The sequence below is a fragment of the Tiliqua scincoides genome, chromosome 9 (genome assembly GCF_035046505.1).
Source record: "Tiliqua scincoides isolate rTilSci1 chromosome 9, rTilSci1.hap2, whole genome shotgun sequence".
Lineage (NCBI taxonomy): Eukaryota > Metazoa > Chordata > Lepidosauria > Squamata > Scincidae > Tiliqua > Tiliqua scincoides.
This window is the reverse complement of record NC_089829.1, coordinates 37,968,163-37,995,695: the sequence shown is the minus strand read 5'-3', so window position 1 is coordinate 37,995,695 and position 27,533 is coordinate 37,968,163. Positions and strand designations below refer to the sequence as shown.

At 44.6% G+C, this 27,533-nt stretch overlaps 1 protein-coding gene across 2 annotated transcripts; it reads left to right on the top strand.

Moving 5' to 3' along the window:
• ATMIN (ATM interactor) lies at window positions 1-27,533 on the top strand. Of its 2 annotated transcripts, XR_010794897.1 has the most exons (5): window positions 76-208; window positions 732-857; window positions 2,907-3,106; window positions 23,743-23,889; window positions 27,434-27,533. XR_010794897.1 is itself a non-coding variant. In XM_066637572.1 (4 exons), exons 1-4 carry the CDS (start codon window positions 170-172, stop codon window positions 5,883-5,885), a joined length of 2,190 nt encoding a protein of 729 aa, XP_066493669.1. In that variant the 5' UTR covers window positions 1-169; the 3' UTR covers window positions 5,886-11,751. The 2 variants fall into 2 exon arrangements, 1 of the variants encoding a protein (XP_066493669.1); XM_066637572.1 differs by lacking the exons at window positions 23,743-23,889; window positions 27,434-27,533 and adding an exon at window positions 4,061-11,751 and having other exon boundaries at window positions 1-208.

Genomic DNA, 27,533 nt, shown 5'->3' with positions numbered 1-27,533 from the left:
CCCTCCTCGCGCTGCGGCCGCCGCCCCGCGAGACCCCCCCGAGCGCCCGGCCAGCCCCCGGGAGCTGGTGAGGCCGTCGGTGGCGGAACTGTCGCGCGCTGTCCGCAGCAACATCCTCTGCACGGTGCCCGGCTGCGCGAAGGTGCTGCCCAACCCGCCGGCCCTCGTCATGCACCTCAGCAAGGCCCACCGCCTGCCGCAGCCGCAGGTGAACCCCCCGGCGGCCGCCTCCCTCCGCGCCCGTTCCGAGGAAGGCCTGTCACTCCCAGGAGGGCGGGGAAGGCTCGGCGCGCGGCCTCAGAGCCCCTTCTGTGGGCGGAGGGAGGTCTGTCAGTCAGAGGAGGGCGGGCTAATGAGCGCGCGGAGGGGACGTGGGAAGGAGTCCGAGGCGAGGGGGCGGGGAAGGTTCGGCGCTCCCGTTCTGAGGGCAGGAGGTAGGCCTGTCAGTCAAAGGAGGGTGGGCCAAATAAGGGGCGGGGAATGATTGGCGCGTGTCCCCTCCCGTTCTGGGGCAGTAGACCTGCCACTCCAAGTTTGGGCGGGCCAATGAGCGCGCGGAGGGGGCGGGAAGACCATCACAGTCAAGTGGTGTGGCTTGGGCGAGACTCCTGGATTTACTGCAGACTGTCAAGTCCTCGGGGATCAGGGCAGAGCAGGAGAAGAAGGGGAGTGGCTCTGCACTGCAGAAACTTCCGAGGCCGCTGTTGCATAACCATGTTCTGCCTCCTCAGGGTGGAAGAGCAAGTCCTGCAGTGAGGAAGAGCCTGGAGGCTCTCCGGAAGTCCTACTGCTGCCCCATCGAGGGCTGCCCCCGAGGACCAGGAAGGCCCTTCTCCCAGTTCTCTCTGGTCAGGCAGGTACGTGTGCAGCGGCAGCACTGCTTGCTGGAGCCGCCTGTGATGGTCCCAGTCCCTGCACGAAGGCCTCTGTTTCAGAGAGTCTCTGCGTTTGCACCCATGAGACCTGCATTTGAATGTTTCTTGTTGTTTTAGCTCATTCACAATTTTAAGCAAGTGGTCGTAATAAGATGATCTGCCTGAGGGGGGATGGCAGTGTGCAAGAGCCCAGTCCTGTCCTATCCAGCTTTCCAGCACCTATGCAGCCATAGCACAGCCCTAAGCTGAGGGAACAAACATCCCCCTGCCTCGAGACTTTCTCCCTACTGCAGGATGCAGTGCATGCCCCGTTGGCAGAGTTGCATCGGTGCTGCACAGTTGGATAGGCTTTGGCCATGAATCTCTCAATAAATCTATCAGATACTGGTTATGGAATCAGCAAGGCTGGCCCATCCATGAGGTCAACTGAGGCCATCACTTTAGGCCAGTGGTTTTCAAACTCTCAGGGCGAGTTTGAACCGTGATAAGTCTTGGTGGGGGTGGGAGGAAGGGGCTGCAGGGACTGGGATGCACGCAGCCTCCTTGGGGTGCAGGGAGCCCTGCGCAAGCGTCTGCAGGGCTCCCCAGCTCATCAAAAGTAAAAGCGGAGCTATCACACTCCGCTTCCACAAAGCAGAAGGCAGGGGTGTCAAACTCATTTCGTATAGAGGGCCGAATAGCATTCATGATGTCTGCTGAGGGCCGAAAGTGATGTTATTAGGCAGGAAGTGATATCGTTAAACAGGTCATGTCCAAAAATAAGCACTTTTCTTCACCTGGGAACTCATTAGCTGCAAATGACAAAAGAGAAAATATACATATTCAAGATATGGGAGAGCTCAATTTTCAAGTGGGCTTCCCTTTCAGCAGTAACACCTCAACATGGTTCAGCAGCTGAGAGCCCGAGGGCTGGATAAAAAACTTCCGCGGGCCGCATCCAGCCCCCAGGCCTTATGTTTGACACTCCTGCCTTAAGGGGTCAGAGACCAGGGCCTTCAGGCTGGGGCGGCATGACGCCCCAGTTTGAAAACCACTGCCTTAGGAAGATTGCCAGGGGACAAACCAGTTAACTGTCCCCACCATTTTCCAGTCCTTCCTGAATTAGAAACTGAAGCATTGGAATGGAGCAGAAGGGAAAGTGTGGAAGAGGGGGGAGTGATGGTCTAATCCACCAATTACTTCATCTCCTCCGCACTTCCTCTCACACTGTGTTTGCCGCACCCCTCTTCCTTTTCAAATCTAGAGTGCAGGACGAAAGGAAAAGTGCCAGAAGGGCAGTACTAGTGAGACTGGCATTAGCAGTAAATGTTGGACTAGAGGTGTTTTAGTGACTTGATCATACTGCATCATCAAGAGTCATATATGATACCCTTAACTTTTCTGATAAAGGCATTTAAATGTGTTGAGCAACTGATCATTAGTGTTAAGTTACTCTGATCCAAAACAGGAGAGACTTGCTTCTATCAGAAAAAGAAAGCTAGAAACAGGAGAGGATTTTTCCCTATAGATTTCTGAGTAATTAATTCAGTTATTGTTTTAACTTGCATCCCTCTTCCCAAAATGTGTCATTTTTACTAGGAATGCGCAACAGTAAACTGTTTAACAGTTGGTGCTGTTTTCTGAGATTAAGAGTTGCTGTTTTTCTAATGGAGGGATGAGTCAATGGTGTCTGAATCTTCCAACAAGTACGTGCTCATCTTCTTTTGAAAAGTCCAACACTGCAGTCTTCTTACACAAGTCAATTGCAAAACTCCCATGGGTTCCATCAAATCCAGATGGCACATGTTGATTGTTAATCCATATTCTGACCATCTTGTGATATTCAGACACAAGATTCAGATTCGGTGTTTAGTTAACATGTTTCAAGTAACTAGTTGAAAATGCACACCAAATTACAGAAACATTAATTGGTGGTAGTGCCTGTTTGTAGTGCCTGTATTTGATGGATAAGACTAGAATTCACTTGTCTGTATTTCAGACACAGTTTCACTGTGTCCTGCTGATATCTCTGTCTTCTGTTGTGTGTTTCAGCACTTTATGAAAATGCATGCTGAGAAGAAGCACAAGTGTGATAAATGTGGCAATTCCTATGGTACCATATGGGACCTGAAGCGACACATGGAAGACTGTGGCAAGACTTTCCAGTGTACTTGTGGGTGCCCTTATGCCAGCAGGACAGCACTGTTGTCTCATGTTTATAGGACACAACATGAGATCCCTGTGGAACACAGGTAACGGCAGTGTTTTTATTATATTAAATTTACCTGCTTCCATTGTGCACGCTTTCACCTTTTTGTGAAGCGGGGAGTGCAGGCAGGAAGTTTTAACATAGTTATATGAAGACAGTTATCACCAAAACTCCTTTTCCTTATCCAAGGGAGAGAACTGGGAGGAAAGCACAATTAACATAAATTTTTTCAAGCTGTTGCCTTCAGTGTTATGCTTTTGGGTGCCTCACAGCTCAGGCTGCTGCTTGTTGTGAACTTCCTGAGAGCCTGCCTTGCACTGAATCCAATCATTGGGCGCTCTACCATTAGACAATACATGGGTAGCCAAGTCTCTCAAATTTTACAGGTATTTCCTAGCTCGCCTCAGAGATTCTAGCAGGGTTTGAATCTGTGATCTTCTGCCTCCTGAGCAGGTGCTCTTACATTGAGTTCTGGGCTGTCTCCTCCAATCCATTTGACAGAAAATATGCCTGATAGAGCAGGCTCCTGAATGCTGATGGTTGCAGTTATTGAGAAGCCAGTAGTGAGTGTTATAGACCCTGATACTGGAATAAAAAAATATTGTCATTATTGGCTGCGTAAATATTGTGGCGTTAAACTGCTGCAGTGTAATTTTGTACTTATAACTGAGCAAACTAGTGTGCTTGACTCACTTGAGTAGACTACTATTTTAGAAATGCTTTTCTTGCCCAGTAATGAAATTCAGCAAGTCTGCATAATATTGCCTTAAGTTGTAACCCTTTTTAACTTGTCCTGAAAGCAATGCAAAATTGGGGTTTTATCTTGGGTGGGAGATAATTTTAAAATGGGAATCTTCCTTCACAAGTTCTGTTTTTCCCTTCCCAGTTCTAATCTGATGTAGGGATGGAATGTGTGCTATTGTCTTGGTTTGAAAGGAGTGGGGGAGACATGCTACAGCTCTCAGACCAGATGTTAAGAATGTGTTCATGTTTGCAGGGATCCTCCTAGTAAGAAACGGAAAATGGAAGCTTCGATATCCAATCAGTTTCTGGGAGCAAAAGCTAAAGAAGCCTTTGACAATGTCCATATCAGATGCACTACTACTACTAAAGACTTGGAGACTTCTGAGATCAAACTAGCAGCTTGCTTGGAGGATTCCAGCCATTCCTATAACACTAAGCAAATACAGACACAGCCGAAAAGCACACCAAAGTTGCTTCTACCAAAGCCCAGAGTTGCTTTGGTGAAACTTCCTGTAATGCAGCTTTCTCACTTGCCTATCTTTGTATCTGCCCCAGACTCTTCTATTAAGCCTGTTGTAGTTGCTGTTGATGACTCAGGCTCTGTTATGAGTACTGTTCACTTAATGCCTCTGCCTCTTGGAATTGTGATACCTGCAGTGGAACCGGAAACACTTCTATTTAAAGAGGCCTTGCCCCTTTCCAGAACAAAAAATGCTGGCAGTGTTGAGCCGGTCAGCACAGGCATTCAGGTCAATTTGAGTAAAGTTGCATCAAATAATCCAGGGCAAAACCTGGAGACTATATGCTGCAAGAACAGAATTTGTTCCACAAATGTGCAGACTGACTTGTCATATATTTCACAGAACTTCATGCCCTCTGCAGCCTGGACTCCTGATTCCGCAGTGTCGTCCTGTTCTCAAACAGACCTGACATTCAGTTCACAAGTTTTGTTGCCAATTAGTGTTCAGACACAAACATTGTTGCCAAGTTCAAAGCTGACTTCATCCATAGCTGCTCAGACAGACACTTTTGCTCAGTCTTGCTTTCAGTCCAGTGGAATCTCTCGAGAAACGCAGACCAATAGGTCCCAGAAAAATATTGATGGAAGAGTACAAATGGACCAAGCTGTGATGTGCAGTGACATTTTTGATGGTGTTGGTACATCATTCAGTGATTCGACCCCACTGGCACTCCCAGACAGCAGCTTGATGGCTGCAGGCCTGGGTCAAAACGTGCTGCAAAGAGAAAGCTGCAAGCCTCAGGATGCAAAGTCTGAGCCAATCATCAGCTTCAGCACACCGAACAATATCCTCCCACCACAAGTTATGACAGACAATCAGACCCAGACAATGGAATTACTGAGTGATCTTGAAACAATTTTTTCAAATAATTCAGCAGGTCAGTCTTTGGATAACCGTAGCCTTCTGACAGATCCAGCCTCTAATGCTGGCACACCCCTGCCTTCCAGTTCTGCACAGAATACAGGAATAGATTTTGACATTGAAGATTTCTTTACAGCTTCCAACATCCAAACTCAGACGGAGGAGAGTGAACTTGGGAACTTGAACACAGAACCTGTCTTGGAATCACTAGATATTGAAACCCAAACTGATTTATTTTCAGATAATGCCACCCAGTCCTATACCTGCAGGGGTAATCCAAGTTTCTTGGGCTTGGAGATGTTTGACACGCAAACCCAAACGGATTTAAATTTCTTTTTAGACAGCCCCTATTTGCCTTTGGGAAACATTCTGAAACAGTCTGCCTTCTCCATGAGCACAGACTCATCTGATACAGAAACACAGACAGAAGTGCCACTTCCTGAGAAAAATGCCTCAAATCAAATGGCAGAGAGCAAAGTCCAGCTAAATAGTGCTGAGACGCAGACTATGGATAGCTGCTTTGAATCTCTAGGTAGTTTATTCCTTACTAGCAATGAGACTCAGACAGCCATGGATGACTTTCTGCTGGCTGACTTGGCCTGGAATACAATGGAGTCACAGTTCAGTTCAGTAGAAACACAGACATGTGCAGGACTGCATTCGTTGTTTCAGAGCTCTGATAAAGCAGGACATTGAATCATGAACACCCTTTTCTGTGAGGATTAAGTTATATGTGGGTAAGAGAAACCAATGCCAGAGTTGGCTGCACTGAATGTAACTGGTCATATACAGCTTGGTTTACACACTGTCACACTATTAGGTACTTTAAGCTGTTGAGTTGCAGAGTATGTGTAACTAATACGAGTCTCTGTGCATCTGTTTCCTGTGGTGTGTTAATGTATGTTTCAGCACTCAACTTATGGTCATCTGGTGTCTGCCTTTTCTACATTGAGGAGGTGTGCATTTTCAAAAGAGTTTCGTGCTCGTATCCTTTAGTCATGTTTGTCTTCTAATGCTGCAGTCTTGCAAACATTTATTTGAAAGTAAGCCCCATTGAACTCAGCAGGGTTTGCAACCTAAAATTGCACAGAAGTGCACTGTCAGTATTACAAAACCTTGGACCAAGAATCAGCTTTCTTTATGTTCTTACTCATCTCCTAGTAAGTATGTAAAGCCTCCTTGCCTGCCCACCCTCTTCTTTGGCTCCTTAAACTTTTCAGCCTCGGTTGAAGTATGTAAAAATTACATCATGTTTATGTCCAGCAGTTCTTCTAAGTCTAAGTTAACTCTTCAACATGCAAGTTTGATGTAGGCTACCAGTTTTGCAAGAAACTTCCCTACATTTTAGAACTGTGAATTGATTGTTGGGATTAGTAAGTGCAGTGTTTTGAAGACTGCGACTTAAAAGTTTGAGACATTTTTCTGTCTTAGTAGTTTTAATAGAGCAAGTCAGGCTTTTCATACTTCTCTGAGTGTTGGATAATTGAATCTTAGTCACCGTGTTGCACAGCCTGTCATACTTTGAGTTCAAAATTGGCAAACCTATCCTTGTGGGTTTAAATGGTTTAATTTTCTTGGAGCAGTGTTTGGAAACTGATAAGAAATTGAGTTCTGGACAGCCTGGCCAGATGTCAAGCTGGAGCTCTTTGTCTCTAAAAATCTACCTAAAGGCTGCTGCGAGTGCTTCAGAAATGTAGTTTTAAGGCAAGCTATAAAATAAGGACATCCTGTTAGCTCAGAGCAAGGTCATTAGAAAGCCATCCTACCACCGGATTTAGGAAGTTGTTCATCAGAGCACCATATGACTTGTGTGCACCTGACAAAAATTTTTACACCCTACTGTATATCGGTTGCCATGAGTATGTTACCTGAATTCCTGTTGAGCCCTGGGCTTCTCTGAGATCTGCTGCAGCTTCCAAAGGCCAAAAATTTCAGAGGCTGTTGCCCTGATGTAGGTGCCAGCAACAGCCTACCTATATAGATTGTAAACCTTTATTTTCCCATACTGCTTTTTTTGCCTTTAACTCGTACCTGACTGATTCTCTGTGCAAAATCTTCACAAGATGCTAACTACCTGTACTTGTTTTTCATTGGTTCTTAGCTTGTCTTCACATGGAATTGCACTCTATAATGAATGTCTGTTGCTTGTGTTAGATGTGGACAGAACCCATTCTCCCAAAGTTTCTATGGCAGGATTGTATATCTCTTCTTAGTCTGCTGTGAAATGTATTTGGAAGGTGAATCCTTGATTGGACCTTGTATGAACAGGGCTCCTTGGTTATGTGCCAACTGCTGATTGTTCCATCTTTGGCCGAATCTCCAGTCTGAAGGAAGTGATGTACTGTTCCTCAGAGTTGCACAGCCCCTTGGGTAGATGTTGTTTAGCAGTTCATGAAGCTGAAGGATTCAAAGATGTAGTTTTGTCACAGCATCTAGCAACAGTGGGAGCAGTGTCATCACAAATGGAGTGTATGCATGCATGATGCAGGTTCATTTGACCTGAAGGGTCTCCACAAGGTATAGGTATACTTCTGTGGTCAGATGATGCTGACAAGGTTTAGCTATGCCGAGCACTCCACAGTTTGTTAGGGTCTACTGTACAGTCTGCAGTCCCTCTGGAGCAAGGCAATATCCTTGTGCTTCCACCTTGTGCTTCCGCAGAACTAGTGCAGCACAGCTTGCTGTGGTACACAGCCAGGTTGCTGATGTTAAGAACACAGTGGCCTTGATGCATTTTTGACCAAAGTGCCCACTGGCACCTTCATGTGGTTTTGAATTGGATATATGTTTGTGCTTGGAGGATATCCCCAGGTAACTTGACATGGTGATATATCAGACTGAGAGGCACTCTCTTACCTGGACAAAAGAGGCCACTCTTTTCTGGTTTGAAATGAGCAATGTAATGGTATTGCTGGTGCAATGGAAATCATGTTGGTGTAGAGGCTCCTCCTCAAGTAACCTTCTCAATGCATGAGCTACTTTCAGAATCATGATGCAGCTTTGACTTTTGAGCCTCTGTGCAGCCAGCTGTTTGTATGTTGCTGCAACACTTCGTGCTTAATTAGTGCTGTGACTAAATCCATATGGTTATGCTGCAGAGGGTAGGGGAAAACGTTCAGTGCTTCTCTTGGGTTCATGGAAGATTTAAACTCAATAGTTGAGCATACCAAGCTACTACGCTGCTAGCTTTTTTCTCCTACAGAATTGGCAAATCTGCCTCCCTTTGGCTGTCTTGATTGCTTGCTGTTGAAATCCAACCATGTATTGGAAAAACACAAATAGCATGACTGCATTCAGACCAATCATTTCAGTAGATAAAAGCCAGACTCTTAGGTAGTGTTTCAGTCACTAGACAAGGATCCCAGGAGGAGAGCTTGAGCCTATTGTTAGAAACACTCTTAATAGCTTTTTTATTCTGTACTTCCCCATCACCACTTGGCACTTTACAGAACCAGAGCATTGATCACATCATCATTAGCTTGCACAATCAGTGTATGAGATTGGTACAAATTCATTAAAGGAGTTGGTACTTAAACTGTTTTAGCCTTTGAATTTTCCTTTTTCAGAGTCTTTTTGAGCAGTGAGCATCCTCCTTGCCACTAAGAAGTAGTTGCTGTAAAGACTGATGTGATCCAGCTATCTGCTCTCTTAATAGACTTAGGATTGTAGGAAGTTGCATATCTGTAAATTCGAGCCATCTGACCTGAGCAGAAGCTGATACTCCAGCTCCTTAATCTGAGCTGGAGATCATCCCTTGCTGGATGCAAACCACCATGCCTTTCACAAAATGTATATTTGTGGAAAGTAAATGTGTGAAATGCTTTGTTGTGCTTCTGATTATGAACTGTTTTCTATAAAACTAAAAAGCTACTAATTCTTGTGGTTCTCATCCTGATTTTAGTTGTACTGAGGCACAGGAAAGACCTGTTTCTCCCAGTTTCCTTGACTGTTATACATTCAGCGCACATGAACAATCACTTTTGCAACAGAAAGTATAAGGTAGCATGTAAAACTAAATTCCTACATAGACAATATGTAACCAGCCCTACTTTAAAGTCATTAAGGCTTTGATTCGGTGCACATTTATCTGGGAGTTTTTTTCTGCCCTACCCAGAGATGCTGGGGATTGTATATAGAACCTTTAGCATGTAAGCCAGATACTCCTCCACTGAGCTGTATCCTTGTTCCTTACATGTGTAACATTGCACTGTGACCTAACCGTTTGGTTTTTCTAAAGGGGCTTCCTTGTCCTTAAACTTCTCAGTTTTTCTTCAACCAATTGTCATTTTTAACTTGGCAAAATTTGCAAATAAAAGCAAACCCTTTATAACATTAATGCAATTTGAGTTGTCATCAACTTGAGTCAAAGTACAGTCTTGGCACTCAGCTGCATGACACTGTCCTTCCCATGGTCTTGTGGCCTGCCTGCACACTTCTTTTACGCCTGCACACTTCTTTGGCTAACTGCTTGTCTCAGCAGAGCCTGGTAGCCCCCATAACTGTGCAGGGGTTTTGACCTCAACTTAAGGGATTGCCCTATCTAAGTAGGAGCAGAAGAAACTGCATCCACACCATTGCTGCCAAAGCTGTGAAAGCAGGTGCTTTAACTTTGTGTTGGAAATAGTGTATCCCCATGGCAACTGCCTGTGCTAACTACAAGTACAGTCATGCACCATTTAATGACGGGGATCAGGACCATGATCCCTGACGTAAAGCGGGGCTTGATGCAATCTGGTCCCTCTGTAGGGAAGGGGATGCTCCGCTCTGCTCCCCTCCAGAGGGTTGTCTGAGCCTTCCAGAAGCAGTGCACTGATGTGGCCATCTGTTATGCAATCCTGGAGTAAGTCAGAAGGTTGCAAAGTGACACACACCTGTATTTGATGGAAGGAGGTGGGGGGATAAGGGTGCAATGAGCAGGCAGGACCTAGCCAAGTGACTCCTTACAAATTCTTTTCAAGAGCACTCTTGAATATTTCTTTGCCACTATAAAAAGCACTATATGTTCAGTGAATGCCTTGAAGTCTGAAAATGTAATCTGACTTAAATCTTTGCACTTTTTGAGTTTGATGTTTGACTATGTCATTGTAACTGAAATGTCCACTTAAAAGAATTGGGCCAAAGTGCTTTCTCAGCTCTATGCAGAGATGTGAGGGATTTAGCTGGAGATCTTCTCCAGACAGCACAGGTGCATTCATCCATCTGAATGCTCATCCATATAAAAAAGAAATCCCCCCAACAGAAAGCTAGTGTGTGAGGCTTGGCTACATCTCCCTTCTTTGGTCTACAGGGACTGTGTAGGTATTGTGCAAGGGAGGAGCCTTCAGTTGTGTGCAGCCCAATAAATGTTTATCACTTTATTGATAAAGTGGCCTCTGACACTGTTAGCTCCATGTTTGTGTCATATGTTGTTTCAAGTTGCCCAAAACAGTGTGGATGAAATTTTTGTATCCATTATAGTGATGCTGAAGAACCAAGCACCTGTTATGCACGATCTTTCATCAAAGTGACACCCTACCATCCTTGTGGCTCATGACCATCTCCTGTATCAAAACCATGCACTTCATGAACAGTTTTTACAAGGAAATGTAATACAGGTTGAGCGCCCCTTATCTGGATTTCTGAAATATGGAACTTTCTGGAGCGCCAACATTAATTTTTTTACTTTGTCGCCTAAAGACCCTAAATATCACAAACTGTTTCATGCACAAATCTTGTTTTATGCAGAAAATTATTTTAAAATATTGTAACAAAATTACCTTCAGGCAATGTGTATAAGGTGTATATGAAACATAAATGAATTTTGTGTTTAGACTTGGGTCCCATCCCCAAGATCTCTCATTTTGTATATTCAAGGATTCCAAAATACAGAAAAATCTGATATCTGAAACACTTGGGACGAGAAGTGTTTTGGATAAGAATTGCCCAACCTATACAAAATTAGTCCCTAAGGCTGTAGGAATCCTGAATACAATAAAATTATAGGTTGCGCCTTTTAACAGGGTCGGTCACATGACCATTGCAGTTTAAGATCTGGTGTAAACACATGAAATCCAAGACTTCATTTTTTGCAGTGGCAATTCAGGTTGCAGCTGCCTTTCTGGCAAGCTTGACACAAGGTAATCCTTCTTTTGTTAAAAAAGAAGGTTGACTTCTGACTCTTTGTTGCTTGCTTTATTGAAGATCAGTCTGTTTGCAGCAAATCCGTTATGCTTTAAGGTGCCAGGAGGCTCCTTGGATTCAGGCATGCAGCCTAGCAGGAAAAAATGTCAACGCATGCAATGGCACTTCAGTGCTATCTTTGTAAGTAAACCTTTAAAGCCGGACTTCCAAATCCACCATTTCCTCTGCTTCTGAGCAGTGAAGTGATAACTGAATTTTCTCTGTACACTAGGTGTTTGCACATGCCCACACACATGCTTACCTGCATGCACAGTCACAAATATTGTGAGCTTTAAGTAACCGAACCCATGTCCTGAATGAAGAAAACAGATCTGCCTGAAACTGTTCTGCAGTAGGACCCACCTGTATCTGATGAAATGTACCCACAACAACAAATGAACAATAAAGGTCTTTCTGCCTTAGTACTTGAGAGTTTTCCTGCCTTTGCTGTATGCTTGACTACAATTGCATTTACAGTATATACTTCCCAGCATTCATTCTACGCTCATTGGTTTGATGGGGTCTGGAAAGGAGCCTATGCCCTGAACCAAAAAATCTCTACAACAGCTATACACATGCAGGTGTAGAATTGAGAGTGGTTAAGGTGGAGTGGTGCGGTCGTCAGCAGGAGCGCTCAGGTGCCACCTCGGAACTTTTTTCATAGGAAGCATCAGGCTCAGCAAGACCCAAACTATTAAATTTGACTGCATGACAGTATATGTCAGTGTGCCTTGCCTTCAACTGCAAGTTAATGATGGGCAGAGGTGTGGCTGGATGGATAAGTAGGGGACAGGTGATGCCTGGATCATGCCCTTTGAAGTGAGTGGTTTGTCCTAGCAATTCCTGCACTACAGCATTATCACTGCACCCCTGCTTATATGGTATAATGAGAAGAAAATGACTGGCATTAATCCAAATGCTACATTTTTGGTAGCCCTAGTAAGACTGTCACAACATGAAGTGACATCTCATCCTTGCATAAGGAGCAGTGGTGCAGTTGCTTTGAGGGATAACCACACTAATTTTCACTCCTTTGGTTTTAAAACCAGGAAGAAAAGCAGAAAGCTCACAAATGGAGGAGCATGACTAGTGAGAAGGTATGGCCATGTTGGTATTCACTTTTTAAAAGATCTGCACAAACTTTAACATGACAAAGTACCTTGCTTCTAAAGGTTTTCTTAACCCACAGGATACTGTGGTTTGGTGCGGAGGGTTTATCCCTCATCAGTAGAGATCTTAAAGCTTGATCCAGTAGGTACCTCTTGAGGTCTGCATTCTTGACAGTTGATCTGTGTTGTGCTGGGCATGGAAGATTTAGAGCACCATTAATTTATTTAAAAGTCTTGTGTGTGTCAAAATATTTTCCATTTGTTGGGATTCTGAAGAAGCATGGAGGAATAATAGCACTGGGTCACAGACAACTAGTGCTCTACTGCTAACCATCTCTGTTGTCAGCAAATGAGTGTTGAGGGTGTTGTATCCTCCAGTGCTCCACTGTACCAGTAGAACATTGCAAACATTATCTTGATGTTGCGTGAGAAGCAGATATTTAGGCTTTGGATGCTGGACCACTGTCATGTGCCTTGGGGTTTCAGTGGTTGTGTGAGCGTATTTTGGACTCAGCTGGAATCTGATGCTGGTCATGTACTTCAATTTTACATAAGAACAGCCCCACTGGATCAGGCCATAGGCCCATCTAGTCCAGCTTCCTGTATCACACAGCAGCCCACCAAATGCTCCAGGGAGCACCCCAGATAACAAGAGACCTCATCCTGGTGGCCTCCCTTGCATCTGGCATTCTGACATAGCCCATTTCTAAAATCAGGAGGTTGCGCATACACATCATGGCTTGTACCCCATAATGAATTTTTCCTCCAGAAACTTGTCCAATCCCCTTTTAAAGGTGTCTAGGCTAGACGCCAGCACCACATCCTGTGGCAAGGAGTTCCACAGACCGACCACACGCTGAGTAAAGAAATATTTTCTTTTGTCTGTCCTAACCCGCCCAACACTCAATTTTAGTGGATGTCCCCTGGTTCTGGTATTATGTGAGAGTGTAAAGAGCATCTCCCTATCCACTCTGTCCATCCCCTCTTTGTTTTCTCCCATAATTCTATGAAATACCTAGAGTCACCATGCTTGTTGCAACAAAAACAACAAAGGGTTTTGTGCACCTTTAATCCAGAGGTGTCAGACATAGGCCCATGGACCAGATAGGGCCCACGGAAGCTCTTTATCTGGCCCATGTGGTAATTGGCTCTTCTAGCACTGCCCTTTCAGCAGCACTGCTTCTGCTGAGGCTTAGGGAGGAAGAACAAAGGAGACCTTGGAAGATGCTACCAAGGTGCTGAGGGAACCAGTCATCATGTGGGCCACCCCTTCAGCCTCACTACTGCTGGGGTGTCACTTCAGAGTACCTGAGCTGCAAATTGATGCCACAGCAGAAGCAACACTGCTGAAAGGGCAGCCCATGTGATAACTAGGTTCCCTCACACCTCAAAAATATGATCAACATATGCATATTTTCTCTTCAGCTGAAGGGTATTAATGGGTCCATAAAGGGTTTTAATAGGGTATTAAGGGGACCTCAAGGGATAATAAGTGGAATTTAAGCATCCTGGGGGTATTAAAGGGCTATTAAGGCATCCATAGGGGTAGTAAGTACTGCTTAGGGGATATTGAAGCGTCCATAAGGGGGTATAAAGCAGTGAAATTAGGGGGTCCATAGGGGTATAAAGCAGTCTTTAGTGGGATATTAAGAATCCTTAGGGGGTATAAGGTGTTATTAATGGGTCCTTAGTGGTTATTAGGGGTTTCATAAGGTGCATGAAGAGGTTCTGAAGGGTATTTAGGAGGTATTATAGAGTCCTGAGGGATCTCTTGGAGGATATTAAGGAGTATTTATGGATCCATGTGGGTATTAAGAAGTCCATAGGGCAGCGGTTACCAGACTGGCGGGTCGCAATCCACCAGCCTGGGAAGCACCGGCCTATGCCCCTTTAAGGGGCAGGGAGGAAGAAGGCAGTGATGTGATCCCCAGGAGGTACAGAAGGGGGGAGGTTTTACCTTCCAGCAGGTCTAGCTGGCTTCTGGGGGAAGGGGTGCAGAGAGCCCCATGGAGCCTTCCACAGGGTTCCCCGAGCCTCTGATTCAGTAAAAATAACAATTGGAAACACCTTCAAACCCCCTAATGACTTTTTAATAAACTGTTTGGACCTTTTAATAACCCCCAAGGACCCCTTAATACCCCCCTATGGACCATATAACACCTCCTTAATACCCCCAATAAACTCCTTAATTCCCACAAGGACCATTGTATGAAATGAATTTGGCACACCAATCTAATCTGTTATTTCAACATATGTTTTCATTGACTATCACTAAAGCTTTCGATCAGTGGTTCCCAAACTTTTTAGAGGCTTGGCTGCTGCCCAATTTATAAATGCCTAAAGGTGTGGCTATTGGGCAGCACTACTCCTCCCCCCTCCAAGTAGCAGCTTGTTTAACCCTTGATGCACATAGCTTAATCTACCCTGTCAGTTTTGTGATTCACCAAAAATTGGGTCCCAGACCCCCAGTTTGGGAACCGCTGCTATAGGTTATCTATTGCCAAGTCAAAGCTTGCAACTGTATCACTCCTGCAGGTGTGTGTATCCCTGTGAAATTGGTCTAGAAGGGGCTGTCAGCCTACTGCTCATTGACCAGAAGCTAAATGTCATGTAATATGGTTCTAGTCAAAGAAAAGTCAAGGATTTCTGAGGGCAAGGCAAAATGGCTCTGGACGCCATGGACCAATCAACGGGGGTTACATGATTTTTTTATTTGCTTTTTCGTTATATTCATCCTACCAACTTTTTTCCCCCCTTTTGGCTTTACTTTTTTAGTCCCACGGATATAAGAGGCGTTTTTGGTTGAAGTGTTGCTCCCTATCTCTGCTCTCTTGGCTATGGTCACCTCGGTCTTCTTTGGAGGGGACTCCAGGTGCACATTGATGACTCCTTTATCAGGTCTGAAGACCAACAATGCATTCAAGCTGACGCAGCTAAAGTCGCTGGGAGGGTCACTGTGGATTACTTTTGGCAGGTTAATCTTCTTACATTGTAGGGCTTGGGATGCTGGACTTTTTTGCAAGGACTTATTCTCATATTGCTTTATTGGCAAGGTCTTCTTTTCACCTAGATATGTCTGAATGGAGTCCAGTTTGCCGCTCACTCTTTTCCTCTCAGCACTGGCTGTCATCATTGGGATGTAGTTGTACGGCTTGATGCAGCAAACTTGAATCTTTTTGTTGCTTGAGACTGTTTCCTCTTTAAATGTCCAGTCAGGTCTTGTTGGATCTTGAACCATGTGTGTTATTGAAGCCATGTTTTCCTTTGGAGTGGACATCACATTCTGGTGAATTACGTTGGAGACCATTTTGCTTATTTGTCGTCTCTTGGGCTTTTTGGGGATCTTAAATAATGCAAAAGGAGTAGCTCTCCCCCAGCTATGTTCCTGGGAGAAACAAAAAGACACACATGTTGCATTCAAATTAATATAGAGCATCTTACTCTGTAGCAAAAATATGAATCCATTTTGTAACAGTGAGCACATAATAGGGTACATTTGGCCAAGCTTCTGTTTGAAAAAAGTGCTGACTTTTTACCAAGTTCTTCTTACCTATCTTGGTGTAATCATAGACAAGTTTTCCATGCCATATGACTTTCATTTAAAATAAGGTCCAGGGTGCCAAAAGCTGCTTAGGTTAGTCACAGTACAAGGGGTTTTTACTACTTCAGTATAAATTTTCAATTTGAAATTTATACTGAACAGCTAAGCTCCATAGTATCTCTCAGACTACTTTTGAAACTCCTTTTCTGGTTTAAAATAAATGATTTGGCATGGGGGCATTGCCATTTAAGAACACCAAATCTTGGACCCATAGACGTAGTTCCACCATTCTTTTTGGATTCTGACCAATTATGTTAAATCCTTAGTTATCTAATGCTAATGATGAAGGAATAATACAGCTGAATTCCATTCTTTGTAGTATATATTCTGCACACTTTAAAAAACATCTCTAACATACTTGTGATGGGAAAAGTCAATTGAATCTGGTTTTTAAAATCAGTTCTCCCTGAACTCCAGGAGGAGGGCTTTCAGGTATGCATGTGTGCTGGAGGAGAAATGTCATTACAAATGCTCTAGCAATAAACACAATGAAGAACTAAGCAAAAAAAAAAAAAAAAAAAAAAAGCTGTTTACTGCCTCCTCTGTTTTAAAAGCCACTTGGTCATACAGCTGCTCAAATGGCTGCATCTCTTGCTTTTAGGGAACAGGGAAGGAGTAATAACAAAGGACATGTTAAGTACAAGGAAACACTTCTGAGTTCCACTGATTTCAATGAGAGGAGTATATGCTTACATCTTTCCCCTTGAAATCAATGCTACATACACTTCTACATATAACTAAGAAGTCTTGTGCACTGCAAGGACTAGTCTTACCCCTCGCTAAATGTGCCTAGGATTACAGTCTTTGGCTAGTCCATGGTGTGCATTATATACTGCAATGCCAGATCCCTTTTTGGACTCTATTGCATTAGGAAGCATGCCTTACATTATGTTAAGCATGAGTTCTTCAGCAATCTCATGCTGCTAAACCACACTACAAATCATGTTTGTGTTTCTCTTTTTCACACTTGAAGACACTACATTTTCAGCACCATTTTAATTAATGTGAATAAGTGACCACACTAAGAAAATTGATGTATTTATTTATATAATGAATAAAAAATAAACTACATTCATTTTACTTATTTTATATTGAAACAAATCACAATTCATTCAGGCGCTAAATATAAACACGTCATATTTTGTAAACCTACAACTCAGAAATCAGGACAGAGGGAATACAGATTACCAGTGTTTTACACATCTATGTTTGGTCTATTGTTAGCATCTATGATTTGGTAAATGGTTGTCTGTACCCACTTATTTTCTCTTTGAAAAGTTTGTTTAAAGTCTGTCTTGAATGGATCAAATAGCTCTACAATTCTTAGCAATGCATGTGTTTTATGTCACACGTAGGGTAGAGAAGACAAAAAGCACTACACAGACAAAATAGAATAAAAGCGTTCACAGTGTAAGCAATAATGATTCCAAGAATTTTCTTTTCCTAAGTAATATAAATTGGTGGTGAGTTCATCTCATTTAAGGATGGTTGACCACACGATGTTTTAAGTCCCATACTTGCACCAATAGTTACTTGCATATGATAGAATTTTGGGGTAACTGCCTTAATCCCTTTTTGTTGGTAACTGACTTTTCCTAGGAAAATGGCTAGCTATTAGGGGGCATTCTTTATTCCATGTTGAGAACATTTAACAATTTTGCTTGAAATGTCTTCATGCCAGTTTAAAGAACTGAAGGCCAAGCCACAACCATCCTCTACCAATGTAGGAATATATATTGTAAAATTCCTGCAGCTTTGGCTGATTTTGATTCTTTCACTCTGAAGTCTGCTGAGGCCAATTTAGACAAGATTTTCTTACCCACAGGTCAAGCCTGTGCTCATATCTAACATGGGATTAGGATCACTGCAGAAATGGCTGGCAGCAACTTTTCCCATCTTTCTTACAACATGGACATTTCTGCCAACTGTCTCTGCAAGTGACCTGATCATTCACACTGGGCAACGTCACAACTGCCTGCGTAGGAAAGAATGCATTTTGTTACCTAGCCTGCAAAGATTTTGCACATACTTCTTTAGGATTGTGCACATCAGTGGTTGCTGGAGATCCCTTTCTTTAGCAACAAAGGAGTCATTCAGCTCTCAGTTCTTTTAGGCACTAGGCTCCAAAGTGCATGCTTATAGGCCCATGGTCAATGTAGTCTCAAACAACATGTATAACATAAAGTGTTCTGCATGGTCATTTTGAGGAGGACACTGCTTCCAAGTGTCTGGGTATTGGGCAAATATAAATGGATATCAGAAAAATGGCTTTAGAGTGACATTGGGGCTCCTGCAATCAGATAGCCAGAAATGTTATTACCTTCCCGCTACTCCAAATGCATCAGATAAGGTGTAGGATAATTATGGCAGGTGATGACAGAAAAATCTCTTGGATTGAAATACTGAGGAACTGGCTCTTGCTGTGCATACAGAAAAGTATTTTACTAAAGCTATCTAGACTATAAAGGAATGTGTGCTACCTAAATTGGCATGAAGGATAGGGGGAAGCTTACCTAACTTAACCAAATTCAAGTATATTTAATCTACATAGAGAAAAATACAAAGGTTAGTTTTGTTATCTACAAGCTGTTGAAAAATTAAAAATAAAAGGAAACTTATTTTTAAAGAGTTTATACAGCATTGAAAAGTGACTCCACACAGGAATCAAAGAGCACTGGAGAATGATACAACTACATCTGGTCAGTCTCTGTGGCTAGGCTATGTAGAGCATTAGATACAGTATTTTCCTCAGTTCTGTTCAGTCAAGTACTTAAGCAAGACCTGCATAATCTGTGACTCACCAAGCTGAACACAGACCACCAGCCACACAACAAAGCCTGCCAGAACTAAGCAGGCAACAGCAACAAAGAGGAGCTCCTAATATAGACCCTGACCGTAAGTCCTGAAGGAAATTTGAGGTGGATGAGTTTTCTCTTCAGATACTGTTAAGGATCCCAAACCTATGCAATTCCTTTAGGCATGCCCTAACAGGATCTGAAAACATGTCCATCTCAAAATTCCTATGGGACTTATGGTCCAGGGCTAGACTTTAAGGGATTGGATCCAGCTTAATTATTCTCAAATTCTGCAGGCTTGATAGTCAAGGATAGTTGCTGGCATTGTTTCCAGGCACTCAATCTGGTGTGGTACCACAAGTATCCCTGGAGAAGACACAGTATGTGGGCCATGCTGGGCATGTAATGGTCCCTGATAGCCTTATGGACCAAACTGAACAGCATAATGTGAAGCAGCTTGTACCTGAACGGGGGGGGGGGGGGAGGGCGGTTGGAAGAACTGAAACAGCACTTCTCTTTTCAACAACAGCTTTGTGGGTAAACTTTTAGAGACATGAAGGTTTGACTGATCCAGGGGCCTCACAATGGCATTCAGGCTCACTTCTGAAAGCTGGAGGCTACAGGTTCAACAAAATGTATCTAAAGATCAACCACAACCATTATTATATTGTAAAAGGCAGTACATGGACATTTTACATCTTGAACAGAAATGAGCAATAATGCTAACAAAATTCCACTTCTGCAAACCAGCAAATGTCCACACTGCTTTACGGTGCACGTTCAATATCTTCTCTCATCATTTCAAATACTCCAAACTAATCCATAAACAGCTCAACATGAAAATACAATTTAAAATGTCAGGTCAGCCTAGAAGGCAATTCAGTCATTGCAACACGGCTGACCATTAAGGAAGGGAATAGTCCAGAAAGCAGTGGGGTCCCCCGCGTTTTTGGCTCATTTCCTAGTGTGGTTCCACTGTGACTCCTACTCCTGGCACAAGGCTCTTGAGTCTCATGGGCTTTGCTGCCTTGATCTCCTTTCGTATGCAGGCAATGCAAGCTGTTGAGGTGACTGTTTCTTCTCAGTGCAATCCAACTAGGCAAAGTTGCAAGTTTTTTATTTGGCAAAAGAGCATAGCGCCAGTAGCACCGATCTGTGTTTCTTGAGAGGAATGAAGTCTTGGAAAGCTTTGAGACAGAAGAGGCTATCTCATGCATTTTGATTGGCTCTTTCACTACATTGCCCATTATGTCTATTTCTTTGTCATATCTGTGCTGATTGGACTTAAAAACCTGAGTGCGGGAAACAGTCTCTGAAACAGCACAGCATGTTTTTTCTCTTGCCTGGGAAAAAACTGTCTTACTTTTCTTTGGTGAAGAATCCAGGCTGCTTTTGAGAGTTGACTCTTTCAGAGGTGGCAGTGAGGGCTTAATTGGAGTCATTTCAGAGCTGGCCAGGTTACAGACGGAAGATTCCTGGCTTTTGATATCTTTGCATTTCAAGGTTTCTAAACTTTTAGGCTTGCTTGGAGGCAGTATACTATATTCTCTGATTGGCACTGTTTTTTTTTCTGCCTGGAAGAGCTGGCTCTCTTTCAATAGAAAAGACTTCCTTTCACTTAGAGAAGCTTGAGCTTCCTTTAAGGAGGTTTTTTTCCTTTCCCCTTGGTATATCTGAGTAGAGTATACTTTACCATAACAGCTTTCTTTTTTGGTGTCCTCTGTTGCAGAAGAAGGGTTTAGAGGTGCACAGGAATAAAGGAGAGTCTCTTGTTTTTCTGGAACACTATCTGTGGCAGCACAGGAACTTAATTTGAAATCAAATTTCAACTGATCTATAGTCCTGGGGTCTTGCTCCAAACATTTGTCTGGAACTTGAATCATATCTAAGCAATATAGGCAGCCACCAACCGACTCACTTGTCCTCGTTCTTCTGGCTCTCTTTTGTAATTGAAGATAAGCAAATGGAGCCGTTTTGCTCCAGCCGTGTACCTGGGAGCAAAAAGATATGAATACATTAACAAGAGGGGCTTCTGAGGTGAAGAGATCAAGTATAATTAGCTAATGATGTTGTGTTAAGTTTCTTGTAAGTGACAAAGCAGTAGAGTTTACCAGCTATTTCTTAATTTTAACTCTAGGCCTATTTTGAGGCAAAAAAAAAACCCCAAAAAACTAAAGGCATAGCATCAAATTCTCACTCACTGCGTCCTCCCATCCTGTTCCATTCACCCACTCCAAGGACCTCTCCTCCTGGTCATGCATGCCATTGCTGATATTCAGAAGAGTGTAAATCTGATTCCGCTCCCGCCTCTCATTCGGGTAGGTGCAGCGCGACTCTATTTCCACAGATCTCGTATTCGTAGCGGCTCTTTCAAAATCAATTTCGCTTTGGCTCTGTCCAGAAGAATTCATTACTGTAGCTGATTCTGCAGACTGCAAACTTTCTGCCTGTGTTTTAAGGAAGACAAGTTTTGTAACAGTAACTTGGGTAATTGCTTTTACCTCAGTGTAAGTGTCTCAAAATACATATGGTAACATCTGTGACTGACTGGCTTATGTAGGAGTAGGGGAGTGTAAGAACAGTGTGAGTATACTAAGAGACATGGCCTCTGTCACCTCTGAGAAATCTGCATGTTTTATCAACAAAGGGGTCCAAAGCTTTTGTCTCATTAACAGCAACCAGTCACCCTGCTGATTAATCAAGGGGCATATCCTCAACATTATTTAACACCAATTAACAATAATTGGTGTTCACAATAATCAAGGTGATAAAAGGGTAGAATTTACTTATTCCACCACTTCCTACTCGTTTTTGGGTAGAAAGCAAGTAATCAGAGCAATGATCATATGTTGCCTGCAAATCATTTCCCTTGGATCTCAGAAACATGGCACAGCAACTTTTCTTAGAAGATACTCAGCACATGGTCAGTGGTATCTCTTTTTCTTTTCAGGCTGCAGTTCCTGAGAGGAAGTCATGCAGCACATGGTCAAGGGCAGTGGTCTTCAACCTTTTTTGTGCCATGATTCCAATATATAAAGTATAGACTGGGGACCCCATTGTCAATCCTGCTCCCTCCTGGGGCCCTATGAACCCACCCTGCCCCATTGCCAGACTCCCTGTCCCCATAACACCCTCCCAGTACTGTTCTCTGTAATCAAATATTCTCTGTAATAAGAGCACAAAAAGTGACCCTGAAGCCTGGCACTGGTGAAAGCTATACAGCATAATTGCTGAGAACCTTAAGCAAAACTGGAACAGAATATCCTGCTCCCTGAAGGGGTGCACCAGATGCTCCGCCTTTACCTGAAGGTGCTCTAGTCCAGTGGTCGTCAACCGTTTTCATGCCTGGAAGTGGCTGTGACTCCCACAATTGAGTCTTCAGGACCCCATTGGGTCTGCTCAAGGGTGCACTTGTGTTTATTTTTAAGCTGACTTAAGGGAAGGCACTTGGCATGTACTCAATGGCATCTTTGCCTTTCCATTCACGTCAAACCGCAGCTCGGGAAAGCACTCTGCACATGCTCAAAGGCACCTGCCTTTCCGTTCATGTCAAACCGCAGCTCAGGAAGACATTCTGCACATGCTCAAGGGCACCTGCCTTTCCGTTCACTCCAAACCGCAGCTCGGGAAGGCACTCTGCACATGCTCAAGGGCACCTGCCTTTCCATTCACTTCAAACCGCAGTTCGGGAAGGCACTCTGCACATGCTCAAGGGCACCTGCCTTTCCGTTCACTCCAAACCGCAGCTCGGGAAGGCACTCTGCACATGCTCAAGGGCACCTGCCTTTCCGTTCACTCCAAACCGCAGCTCGGGAAGGCACTCTGCACATGCTCAAGGGCACCTGCCTTTCCGTTCACTCCAAACCGCAGCTCGGGAAGGCACTCTACACATGCTCCGCAGAGAGGGAGCGTCCTCCCCCCAGCCCCCCTCGCAGACTCACCCCCCTCCTCCTCCGGCTCTGTCCAAGCCAGCGCCCGCCCTTCTCCTCCGCCTGCCAGCCGCTCGCGCGGGCGCTGTGGTGATGCCGCGGGGAGCCGGAGCGGCCGCCGCCGAGGCGCTCACAGTCCCGCCGCTCTGCCCCCTCGCCGTCGTCACGCCCCTTCGGGCCGTTGCCAGGGCGATGGGAGCCGTTGTGGGGGAGGGGGCGCCTGGCCGGCGCGCGCCACAAACGGCCGGTGCGCGCGGCGGGGGGGGCCCTGAGGCAGGTCCCAGTGGGGGGGGGCAGCACACACACACACAGCACGCACAGACACGCACCTTACAAGACACACCTGCAGCCCGGCAGCCTACTCAGAAGCAAGTCCCTTCAGAGTCAGGGGCTTACTCCCAGGAAAGTGTGGGGAGCACACTGTGTACAGAAACACAGAGGGGTGTGTGCAGACACACATATGAACACACACACAGGGCAGGGATAGGAATACACACTTTTAGGCGCATTCACACCCTCCTCTGAAACACACAAAGAAATAACAATACCACACACACTAAAAAATACACAAGTGAACAGTGTCCAGCAGGGCTTCTTGTTCTCCCTCAGCTGCCAAGTGTGAAGGAGGGCACGGGATGCAGGTCTCTTGTGTGCTCCCTGAGGCATCTGGTGGGCCACTGTGAGATGCAGGAGGCTGGATTGGGGGGTCCCCTTTGGCCTGATCCAGCAGCACTCTTCAATCTTTTTATCTCTTTGGTCCTCTTTGGATGCCCAGCATCCTCTCTAGAGATGAAATATTTGCACTCAGCACCATCTTATTGATGCTGGAGGATGAATAAGATGTGGCTACATAGACTTTGTGTAGACTCACACGTATGTGGCTATGCAGACTTTGTTGAAAAGTAGTGTATAAATTTTCTTAACTCAATACTTAATTCTTATGCTCCTCTTGTGTTCTAGGCTAGTCTACTCAGAAGTAAATCCCATTATCTCAAATAAGACTTACTCTCAGGAAAAGAAGTACAGGTTGGGAACTTCTGAGCTAGGAGAATAATTTCAGCCGGACAGAATTTCCAACTGGATGCCATCACCAAACCAGGATGTCTGGTAAGCCTATCTTTCTGTGCATTTCTTACACATGCACAGGACTGCGCTGGAAATGCCTTCACTAGCTGATTTTGTCATAGAAAGCTCCAGGTGGTGTTTGTTCATTTTTGATCCTTTGATTACCCCTTCCTCCAAGGAGCTCAAGGTGGCACATCATAACCCCCTCCATTTTATCATGAAACCCTGTGAGGCAGGACAGACTGAGAAATAGTGTCCTAGTCAAAGATCACCTGCAGTAAACTTCACGGCAATGGCACTCCTGTGGTCATGCCACCAATGAGGAAAAAAGGGATTTTTTAATACTGACCAGAGATAGCACTGACCCTCCGGAGGATGCAGGGAGTCTATAGTCCACTATGCAGGCCTCCCTGTGCTTCAGAACTGCTCCAACCCACTTCTGATTCCATAACAAAAACTGAAAGTGGGTTGCAATCACGTTTTTTGAGCAGTTCTGAAGCACAGGGAGGCCTGAAGAGAGAGCTGCAGACTCCCTGCACCCTCCAGAGGGCCAGCACTGCCTCTGGTAAGTATTAAAAAAACCTTTTTCCCCAGCAAAGGTGTGGTCATGGAGGTTCCATCACTGTAGTCACCCTGCTTCTTAAGGGGGTAGTGGGGTGTCACAGCACCCCAGTTTGGAAACCTCTGCTGTAGTGGTTTGGGAGTTGGACTTAGATCTAGAAGATCCAGGTTCAAATCCCCACTCAGCCACGAAGCTTTCTGGGTGACTACGGGCCAGTCACTGTTTCTCAACCGCACCTACCTCATAGGGTTGATGTGAGGACAAAAGAAGGAAAGGAACCATGTACAGCACCCTTAGGAGGAAGGGCAATGTAAAAATGTGAAAATAAACATAGCTGTGAATGTTGAAAGTCTCAGACCATTTAGACGTCCAGACTAATTTGGGGAGAGTTCCTCCCTGTATGTGGACATACACTCCAGCAGTTGCTCTTTTCAGGACCCTCTATTTTGCCTTCATTCTGCACCTCTCCTCTCCTCCACTCTTCCTCTTGCACTCTATTCCCTCCCCTTTTTCAAATCCAGAGTGTCAGTGTAAGAGGAGGAGCAAGAGAGATAACTGGTCCATTATTACCAGGTAAGGGGGGGAGCATTTGATTCACTGACTGACCTGGCACTGGCCTTTCCTCCCCCATCCCATGTATAGATGAACCTGTATGAATCAGAATTTCCCGAGTCATTGAATTTCAGAGGGTTAATTACTTGAAGAGAGCAACTCATTTTTCTCTGAGCTTGATTTAGCTTAAGCAAAATGCAGAACTTAATTCAGAAGTGTACATAATTTAACTCAGCAAGCTTAATGGCTTATTGGCTAAGAGCATAATGGCTATCATGAGAGCTTAATGGCTCTTATGGTGTAGTATAATAGCTAAGAGAGTGTGTTGCAAGCAGGCCTTCCCTGATTCAATCTCATCTCTGCCATGTGCTCACTAGGTGACCTTAGGAAGCCTCTCCCTCTCTGCCTCAGCCCCCCAACTGCCTCTATGGAGATAGAGGCATACCCCATTATCTGTGGGGGTTCCATTGTGGAACACACACACATCCCGCAGATACCTGAAAACACAGATACGGGCTAACACCCAAGGATGGATTTTTCTGGAGGAAAAATCCATTATGGGGTACAAGCCATGATGTGTATGCGCAACCTCCTGATTTTAGAAATGGGTTATGTCAGAATGCCAGATGCAAGGGAGGGCACCAGGATGAGGTCTCTTGTTATCTGGTGTGCTCCCTGGGGCATTTGGTGGGCCGCTGTGAGATACAGGAAGCTGGACTAGATGGGCCTATGGCCTGATCCAGTGGGGCTGTTCTTATGTTCTTATGATAAGTTCAGCACAGCTTGACTTGAGTGGAGTCACAAATCTCTGCTCCCCGCAACTCGACTCAAAAATGATTCCTAACAGGGGGATACTCCAAGTTGCCCAGAGCATTTTTGCAACTCGAAAAGACTCGAGTTTCTCTTTAAATAGCCAGCCCTGGCTCTGTGGAAAAAAACAGTACTGCTGCCAGTGGTGTGTGTGAGTTGTATGACCCAATCCTTTTCAGCTCTACTCAGAAATAGTCCCATTTGCACAGGTCATTCAACGAAGCTTCCTAAGTAACAACAGAGGCATGAGGAACCGTGAGGTTGGAAAGCATTATCCTATAAACCGCCTCCCTCTCCCTGGGCTTCTCCAGCCAATCCTAAGTCAAGAACCCCCTTCGCAAAGGCTCTCTACAATGCCCTCAATGAGTGACACACAAAAAAGTTTCTCTTACAACTAGGGAATAAGGTGAATTTCCCCACTCTTGAGCATTTAAATTGCCAGAATGCTGATTAACACTGAATATATAAATCACGAAGCAATTAGTGCTAAGTCTTGCTCATCAAAGAGAGGGAGGCAAATGTTCCAGCAATGCATTCAAAACACTCTTCTGATTTTTTTTTGTTTTAAAGTTCTTTGTGCATACTATCATGCTCTGAATCAGCCCCACATGAAAATGAGGTGGCATGTTCTTTCAGGGTGATAAAATTATCTAGGCAATGCAGAACAGAGGAATCTGCCTTGTATTGTCTTGGTCCACCTATCTCAGTGCTGTCTATACTGTCCCTATCCTACCTGGAGATTCCCATTGGCATCTGGAGCAATAAGGAAAATCTTCTGCAGACTCCACTGACACTTTGTTGCTGGTCTTGGCACCCCCAGAACTCTCTGGATACATTTTGGAGAAAAACCAAGTGTGAGCTTTAACGTCCAGGGGTAGGACCTGGAACTTTCTGCAGGAAAGGTAACTCAACCCCTGAGGTATGGTCCCTTCTTATTATCCTTGTATGGTAGTACAGTACAATGGGGAGAGGCCATACCACAGTCACCTGTTTGACATGCAGAGGGTCCCATGTTTGTGTGCACACCTCTTGGCCTCCATTGACATACCCTCCAACATTTCACAGGTGAAATTAGGAAAACACCACTGAGGCAAAAATTGGAATTGTTGTGGACCACATGCAGTGCTGGCTGCAAGTGCTCTGTTCTCCACCTTCTCTGGTGGTCCATGGGGAAGTACTCTCCCATGGACCACCAGAGAGAGTGAGAACGGACTGCTGACAGTTCAGTGTCTCTGTCCTTTCCAATGGTCCATGGGGAAGCATTTCCCAAGTGAGCACTTCCCCACAGACTACCAAAGAGGGTGGAAATTGGACTCCCTGCAGCCAGCACTTCAGTGCTGACTGCAGACAATCTGTTCTCTGTTCTCTCTGGTGATCTGTAGGGAAGCATTTGCTTGACAAGACACTGGAAGTGATCAAAGGCATTTTTTTTTTCCTGAGACCTTGTGGACCACTTCTCAGAGTCTCATGGACAACCTTGAGACCACAGGTTCCACAGACCACAGGTTGGGATCTAGTGGTCAGCAGTGACCATTGAAATGTATTTGCTGATTGGGGTATCAGAAGAATGTCAGCAGGCAATCTCTGCAACAGAGAGCTGAAAAGAGACACACATGGGGTGTTTTCCACTATGGCCTTTGCTCTTTTCACTCTTGTTCACAGGAACAAGTGTCCGCAAGTGGAAGAAATAAATTCTTTATCCATCTAAGAACAAGATGTATGGAAAGGGGAGAGTTCAATTTCAACCAAGGAAGAGCTTGAG